General features: G+C 38.3%; 1 protein-coding gene across 1 annotated transcript in view; it reads left to right on the top strand.

The window, feature by feature from the left end:
* Positions 1 to 1,138: 1,138 nt before the first annotated feature.
* The window catches only part of LOC117169799 (probable cytochrome P450 6a14), a 150,879-nt gene continuing 142,793 nt past the window's right edge, over positions 1,139 to 9,224 (top strand). Inside the window, exons 1-2 of the mRNA XM_033356305.1 lie at positions 1,139 to 1,325; positions 1,454 to 1,823. Of these exons, the coding sequence (XP_033212196.1) occupies positions 1,139 to 1,325; positions 1,454 to 1,823 (557 nt within the window). The remainder of the gene's footprint in view (positions 1,326 to 1,453; positions 1,824 to 9,224) is intronic.

Genomic DNA, 9,224 nt, shown 5'->3' with positions numbered 1-9,224 from the left:
CAGCACTTCCGATCAAACACGATACAGTGTTAGACCACACTGCTCAGCGAGCGAAAACGTATCGTGGAGGGAGCACCTTCCCAGCTCAAAGTAGAAGAAATACGGTTTCTTATTGAGAGGCCGACCTATATAAAATTCCGCAACCGCTCTTGCCCTGCTCCCCTGAGAAACAGCATGGACAAGCAGCTCTAGGAAGAAATCAATTGCGGCGAACTGAAACGCGGCTCACATCTAATCTAAGAATTGTATTATGATACAATCATGCATTTATTAACAACCCATTTTTCTTTTTTTATTACGCAGAGGCAAACATATATTGTATTTTCTTGTTCGCTAAAAGATTGTAGAAAATTTGTCAGAACTTTAGACAACTTCAGCAATTTTAATGTCTCAGAAATAACCAGAAAAATGCTAGTTTGCCCGGCATGTCGCCTCATAGCGTGTTACAGCTTCACCCTCATAGAGATGACCTTGGCCTGAGGGAAGGGGTTAGATTATCGCGCCTAACTTCAATTTACCTTGCAACACTTTCTAACGTTACCGCCTACATCAAACCCTGCCTTTCAGAATACGTGAAAACTCACCTCTTCTCCCTTTCCAGGGTCACCTTTATGAAATTTCGCGCATCTTGAGCTGGAACTTCAGAATACAAGTCTATTCGCACCCACGCCCCCTTTCCTAACATGAACGTAATAATAATGATCAAATAATTCGAAAAAAACAACTTTATTTTATATTTGTTCTAGTGACTTGACGGAGATCTAGTGTGAAGTGTTTTTTACTATTGCATTTTCTGTTTTTTAACAATTAAATAGTTATTTTTGATATTATAAATGTACTGTAGTATTTAACAATCGTTTAAAAAATGCAGCTTTGCAAAGAATGTTCTCTGATAACAAAATTTGCAGACATCAAATATTTATTACCGACAAGATTTCTCGGCATCGACTTTTCGTCTCTGGAAAAATTTTTGGATTCCAATACTTAATATTCGGAAAAAAGAAAATTAGAACAAACTTTATTGTAGATTTGAGGAATAATCATACACCTCCAGTGAATGAGATCATTTGTTTTATGTAAACAAGTTTTAATTTGACAGGTATAATCCAAATAACACTTTGGACAGCATTTTAAAAAGATGGCTCTACTTTCCAGTACTTTTATGCTAAAAGTATTCTGCACAATAATTTGTCTTTCTATTGGAATTTATGCATACTTCAAGTTCGTTTTATACACTTACTGGCGTAAAAAAGGTATGCCATACTTGGAACCGTGCGTACCAGTCGGAAATTTTCTTAACGTTGTGAGAAAAAAGTGTCACATAGGTAAGGAATTTTTCTTATGTCTTTCATTTTCACAACTCTTTTTATTATATATTTATAAGAAACGAAAACTTGAAGACCATTCAGTTTAAAAAAAACTAATTCTATTATTTCTAACCAATTTGATTTAGGTGAAATTTTTTCTTACGGCTATGAAAAATTAAAATACAACAAAGTTTTTGGAATGTATACATTTCATAAGCCTTGCTTAGTAGTGGCTGATCCTGATCTAATACGAAACGTCTTGACAAAGGAGTTCACAAGTTTTCATGACCGAGGTGTATACTGTAATGAAAAAGTTGATCCATTGTCTGGGAACTTGTTTTTCTTGCCCGGCAAAAAATGGAAAACTTTAAGGTCAAAGTTATCACCAGCGATAACTCCTGGTAAAATGAAACTTATGTTTGGTTGTCTGAAGGATCGCGGAATAGACTTAGAAAATTTTTTAAAAGACAAAGCGAGAAAACCGAAAATTGTGGAGATGCAAGAAATTTTTGCAAGGTAAGACTGATTTCTATTCTTTTCTCATTAGAACGTCCATTAATATTCGTTGCTAATAATGACTCCGGCTAATCTTAAACGTGGAAATTGGGGTTCAAAAACTTTCAAAGCCTACATTTCCTGGACAATTTCTCTTTTTTATACTTAAAGATAATTGCATTCCAAAAAACAATATGGAGCTAATATTTAAAAAGGAAATTTGACTTTACTTCTCTTTTAAGTTGCAAAACACCACGTACAAAACACCACAACAAAATGTACGTATTAAGCTCGTGTTACCTCCTTTGCCTCATTCATTGATATTTTCTCAAAAATGTATAGAATTAGTCAATTTATATTAGCTGCGCAGATGGTGATATTGTGAATAAAGTTCAATCTTTCAAAATCTTTAAAAACAAATTGATTAACGAAATTGGCTTTTTTATATTTTGAAACCTGAAAGGACTTTTTATACCAATTTTCTTGCGGAATCATGTTAAATTTATATCTGATTACAACCAAACACCGGACGTATATTTTAACCTGAAAAGGAATACTCTAACTAGATTTATTGACATTTAACAACATTTTTTGCTTTGTTATAAACAATTATTAGTTACAAAATGAGAATCCATGATATGAGAGGCATTTTTCTATTACTTTCGAAAATGTTTTAAATAGAAATCAGTCATAATTAACACTTTTTGACTCAAATATTCATTGGTTGAGATACGATTGAATTTCCGGGTATTAAATTCCCTTATTCTCTTCATATCATTATTACCTGCGCCATGAACTTTTTTGGTTAATTAGTCGATAGGCAATGAAGATATTTCTATGACTTAAGTCTTATGAACCAAAAACTTGTAAACTGTCACAGGCATATAGAACCAGTCATATAGGCTCACATAATTATTATTATATGGGTAGGGTCATTCAAGCCTATAGCACTAAGGTCAACTAGTGTAACCTACTGTAATTTAGCCTTTAAAATCTATGCCTCTCTAAGGAGGCCAGTTCGCTCCATATATGCGCAAATCGCGGAAGGAGATATCTTTGAAATCCTCTGGTTCGAAGAAGTGATTAATAAAATGCTTCAATCTGAGGCCGACTAGCACGTCAAAATTACATAAGATGGGACGTGCTGTCTCCTCCCGGAAGCCACATTTTCGACAGCGCGGGTTTCTGTCGACCTTCATATTCTTTAGGTACTTCATTAAGTGACAACGGCCCGTAAGCATTTCTACCACTACTTTCACCTGCTTTCTTTCCACGTTTAGAAGTTTCTTAGATTTTCCCAAGCATGGTTTTTTGATAAACTTTTTAGAGTGTATCATACCCTTAGCCCTCCTCCAATATTCCACATGATCCATCAGGAGCCACCTTTCAGTGGCGGGCATAGCTGTAGTATACGAGATTCCGCAGTATGGTTAAGGTCCGTTGAGGATCTTCGTAGTCCCTTTTTTGCAAGTATATCTGCTGTTTCGTTGCCCTCAATGTTTTCATGTTCGGGAACGTAGATCAACTTGACCCGATTTTTACCAGACACTTCGAGAAGTACTTGGAGGCAGCTCCAGACAGTCTGGATCTAAATTTCTCCAATTGGCGGGCCCTCAACGCAGCCTGACTATCAGAGCATATGTAAACGTGATGATTGATATAACTCCGCTTACGGATCTCCTCAAAACAGGTCTTGATAGCCAAGATTTAAGCCTGGATACTGTAGTGAATTTTCCCAGTGCCATTGTTATTTTAGCACTAGGTTTCATCCCTAATATTCCAGCCCCAGATCCTAGGGAATCCCTTGATCCGTCTGTATACCAAACGAGCTCTCCCGTAATGAATATATTTGTCGTCTTTTGCTTATCATGCCAATCTTTGGTTTTTGGAAATATCGCCTTGAATGGCTTCATGAATAAGTATTTTTTCAGCATGTAATCTGAGTGCATGCATAGGATTTCATCAACTTTGACTCCCTTTTAGTGCGAGTCTTCCAGCCTCTGCTGCAGCTCTCTGCCTAATCAGAAGGTGCAGCGGTGGTATATCTAGAATAGTCTCCAATGCTTCCGTTTGAGTAATGCTCATTGATCCAGAAATTACCAGGCAAAAGACCCTTAGCAGGCTCTGTAGCTCGTTTCTGAAACTTACCAGATTGGTTCTTGTCACCCAGATCAATGATGCATAGGTTATAATTGGTCTGATGATTACCGTATATAACTAGTATACTACCTTGGGCTTTAATCCTCAAATTTTTCCAATTGTGCCTCTGCATGCCCAGAGGGCTGCTCTGGCCTTTTCAACTATCACCCCAACCTGTAGTTTCCAGGTTAATTTTGGATCAAAAATGACGCATAATACTTAGCTGATGCGGAGAATCCGACTTTCTTGCCATAGAATCCAGGACTCACGAGATCAGGTAGTTTCCTGCGTTTTGTAAAAACCAAAAGTTCAGTTTTATCTGGGTTAACAGATACGCTATAGTCGTTGCACCTACCCTCAACAATGTTAAGAGCTTTTCGCATAAGCTCGACTATAGCCCCTTCATGCCTTCCTGTTATCAAGATAACAAGATCATTTACATATCTCTGTGTGTAGAAGCCTAACTCATTTAACATTCTTATTAAATCGTTAATGACTCATGCCCATAGGGTGGATGACAACACTTATCCCGGCGAACTTCCTTTTTTTAATCTTCGCTCTCACACTACTCCCTTGTGGCGAAGATCGGACAATCCTGTCGCGTAGCATAGAACGCAGCCACCTATTGAATGTAAAACCTATACCATGATCTTCCGCATAATTGAATATAGAGTTCATTAGGGTGTTACTGAAAGCACCTTGTATATCTAAAAACGCTGCTATCGCTACATCCCCTTCTGAACCCGCTTTTTAAACGCGGGAGGTTAATGCATGAAGTGCGCCAATAGTGGACTTACCTTTCTGAGAGGCGAATTGATTTTATGAAGAGGTCTGTCTGGTAAGATTTCCTACTTCAACTGAAAATCTACTAACTTTTCTAATGTTTTCAACATAATCTAAGTTAGATTATTCAGTCTGAATGACTTAGCTACATAGTACGAGTCCCTCCCCGGCTTTGGTATGATAATCGATCTGACTTTCCTCCATACCATAGGGGTATATCCCATAGATAATCCCGCCCTGAAAATGTAACGCAGCCATCTTATTAGTACATCCAAACCTTCTTGGATTAACGCCGGAAAAATACCGTCTTCTCCAGCAGCCTCATTGGCAGTATCAATGCCTTTAATTGACATGCTGGATTTTTCTTCAAGATTCTCTGGAGTTTAGCCGTGTCAGGTACATTTTGAATGTCCTGACAATGCCCTCCCCAGGAGAATCTTTTAGCTGATTGTATCTTTTTAGTGTATTTTGCTACACTAGCCTTATACAATTCCCACTTGCCAGTTTTCCTGGCTCTATTAAAAAGACTTCTAGTTTCTTTTTTCAGAGTCTAAAATTTATAATTTCTTAAGGGGCATCCCTGTCTGGTTTCCTAATTCGAAGGGCACAATTGTCCTCATACGATTTATTAATTGATTTTTCTGCTATATCTACAGCAAATTCCAACTGATCAATTGACCTAATCCTTCCGGGTATACTTGCCAAGGATTCTCCGAGATCTTCCCTGTACCCATCCCAGTCATTCGCTCTTAGGTTCCTATACCAGATCGGATCAGATATCTCAGCTGTCAGTGAAAACAGTATGACTGTGATCTGACTGGGATGTCTCAGGCGATACGTGCCAGTCACTGAATGCTTCGCTAATGGATACTGAACAAAAAAATATGTCAATAACCTCCTGATATCTAGCTGTCACAAAGGCTGGTGTACATCCACGATTTAATATAGTCAAATCAGTAGCTAAAAGATAATCTAAAAGGAACTCACCTCTGTGTTGATGTTCTTACTGCTCCATATCGTATGATGCGCGTTTGCATCACATGCAATAACCAGCGACCATCCTTTCGAATTGCAATAGTCCACCAAGCGTCTTAGTTTCTCTGATGGTGGCGGGAATAGAGAGTCAAATGACAGGTATGCTGAACAAATAACTAGAGGTTGTAACTTTCTTCCTCTTTGATATTCTACTTTGATTGCTACTAGGTCTCTAGTACTAAACCTCGTTAAGCTGACAAAGTCGATATCCCTTCTAACATATATGGCTGTCCGGGGGTTTTCCTCTGATCTGTTGTATACAATTGAGCCGTATCTCTGGCTTATGCCTTTGACCTCCACCTTGTAGCACCCAGGTTCTTGTATTAATGCAAAAGCCGTTTATTTCAATGTAACACGTCTGCTTAGGATAGCAGATGCAGCTTTACAATGGTAAAGATTTATTTTAACGAAATCTAAATATGAAGATTTGGCGCTGTTCATTACGAAGCAGCATCATCCTACGTAAGTTCCAAGGGCGGCTGTTCTTCCGCTACCACCATAGCGTTCTTACACTTAGATAGGATTTTCATTTAGATCCTTTTCATCCACAGATAAGGTCTGCAATCGAGCTTCTTAACATGCTGGACGATTGAAGGGCCCACACTCAAGGTCAACTGGGTTGATTGAGTGTCTCTCTTCACGTCGATTATAGTCCACTCCTCCACCTTTAATTTGGAGTTCTGGAAATTCATCCTCTTGAGGACGGATGTAGATTCTTCAGAACTGCCTTGTTTCCAAGCAATGAGCTTGATAGACTTGGGAAGGTCCTTGGAATCAATGACCTTGATGCCCGCACCTTCCCAAGATGTCAAACCGCCAACTGCCCCGATGAGCCATGTCCTGGACATCTCATCCACGCAGGCGACGGTCAGCACACCACTTTTATACCGGCAGTCCTTAACCTTGGGATAATGTCGCCAGTTCTTACTCCGGCGATCATTTTCTCGAAAGCCATCTCTATACTCGCTGCTTGCTCCATACTGAACTTTTCTTGCGATAAGTTCTCCGGAACAAGGGCCATTTTAAGGTGGCATTGGGGGGCGAGGCTGTAAGAGCCACCTGTGGTACCTACCTTAACCCTCTTACTTTCTCTGTCCTCTTTTGGAGTACTGTCATCAGACCGAGGCCGTTTTAGGGTCTCTAGCGTAGGAGCTGCCTCGCGCTGTAACTTAAGTTGCTGGCGATGGTACTTCCTTCTGGCAGCAGAACTATATTTCCTTTTCTTGGGGCCTCCTGTAGTCCCATCGTTCTCGGTGGCTCTGGCTACTAAGCTGTAGCTATTTAAAGCCTAACCTCCAGCCGCACCATTCGAGATACTAGGAACTGCATCAACCCCCTGCTGACTCGAAGTTGATTTGCCACCTTCACCGAATTTAATCTTCTCGGGAGAAAATGGAGTGTTCAGGGCATGTGTCACAGAAGTGACTTGCCAATGCGTTTTAATAGTGTCCCGGGTGTTATTCAGCCCTCGACACGGTAGCTCACTTCCTGGCTTAGGAAGCTGTTTTGGGAGCCGAGCGCTACTCGATGTTCGCTGCTTAGTCGAATTGACACTGATACTTCCACTCTACTAACCATCAACTCTAACTCCAGAGCTAGTAGAATAATGCTGAATTTCACGATTAATTTCTGGTCATCACCTCTAATACTCGAAATCAATTCAGGATCTTGGAAGAACCTTCGAACAATATGAGCATTATTAGATGTCCCACACGTGTGTTTGGGAACATCCACAATCAGATCAATTTTTTTCCGGAATACACTCTGAATTTTTTTTCGCAGTGCTTATTTTCTCTATTTTCTCGGGGCAAATCGCTGCCAATTAACGTAATTCTGAGCGATGTGCGACAAGAGGGATATATGCCATTAGGTGTATCTACACAAGTAGTGTTTGACACCAAAAGAGAAGTTTTCAGTGTTCTCGGCAGTAAATCCGTCTTTCTGCGAACTAAATTGTTGTGGGTTTCAGTTTCTCAATTTACTATCGGATCTTTGTTGCCTTAGAGATGTTAGTTTCCTTAGCTTACTACATATAGCTACTAAATCACATGACTCTACAAACTCTTTTTGATACAGGATGTAGATTCTTCCAGAGCGTTGAATTACTTCTATTTTCTGAGTTCATTACCTATTATACTAGAGGAACCCATCGAAAAAATCAAGATGCTTGTAACATATTTGCTAGGCTTAGTAAAAGCCTGGTTTATGGAATACGACCAGATGTGCCACCACAACCACACTATGAAGCTAGAGCCTTTTAAATTTTAGTTCTATTGGCTAAATTGCATGCACATAATTTTAAACTATTTTTCACTCAACTTAGGTTCTTTGGTCAATGCATAAGCCTCATCATTAGTACAGCGTACAACTATTTGTTCCTCTGAATCGCATGAAATGATAGGTGATAAAGCGCAATATAGGTAATAAAATCGCCTATTTGAATAATTTGTTTTTTATGATCGTTTATAATAATTTGAAAATGTTTTCCAGCAATAAATCATTTGTTAGGCATTAGTATTCATACATTTTATTATAAAAAATTTTTTTTTTATATTGTTGAAAAAAATTATTTTGATTCAAGTATGACTATTATATTAGTATTCACACATTTTATTATCAAAAAAAGAAGTTAAAAGCAACAAAAAAATGTTACTCTACTACAAGTTTGGTATGTGCCAGGGGTCTTCCAGGTAATAAGCGCAGAATAGAGAAAAATTAATATTTTAATTTGCAGCGGAAAAGTGAAGATTATTCTATTATTTTAAATGCGCGATTTTTCCATCTGTCTAAAATGCCACAATAAGAACAAGAAACCTCCTAAACTTATTCACTTCTATATCCATAGCGACCGCCACACAGTTTTCTATTCTTCCAAAGACAACGTGTTTTCAATATATTTAATTCCTTCTAATTGTATCGGTAACGCACCTCACAGAGATATTTTTTAGTCCTCAGAAGTGGTGATATTTTGATTTTATTTAATACCTTCTAATAAGGTCACAAAATATGTGTAATAAATTCTTTTAATTTCTTCATGCGGAATGTAAATTTTTGACATTTTAATTCTCACCAGTTCAACTCTGCCTCTCTAGAGTTAAAATTATTTAAATTCACACGTTCGCATAGATTTCTTTGTTGCACTTTGTAAAACATAATAGTATTCATAGGAATACCAATTCTTCATTTTTGTGAATTCAACGCTTGTTACCAGATTCAGCGAGGAGAAATTGGGTCCCAAGCACTCATTTGCAAGATGTTTCGTCAGTGCTGCCAGATCGTGGACGAAATTTACCTTCACCATACCTATTCTTTGGGGGCCGCAAAACAGAAGGTGCATGATTACCACTGTGAGTTGTGTGTAAGCCAAAAATGGGCGATTTTGATGTTTCGTGTGATTCTTAATTTAATGCATGCGTCGATTTTCAGATCATGTTTTTTAGGTATATATAATATGGATATTATTAC

Source organism: Belonocnema kinseyi, chromosome 3, assembly GCF_010883055.1.
Source record: "Belonocnema kinseyi isolate 2016_QV_RU_SX_M_011 chromosome 3, B_treatae_v1, whole genome shotgun sequence".
Taxonomy (NCBI): domain Eukaryota; kingdom Metazoa; phylum Arthropoda; class Insecta; order Hymenoptera; family Cynipidae; genus Belonocnema; species Belonocnema kinseyi.
The sequence above is the reverse complement of the archived record's forward strand: the minus strand, read 5'-3'. Positions and strand labels throughout refer to the sequence as shown.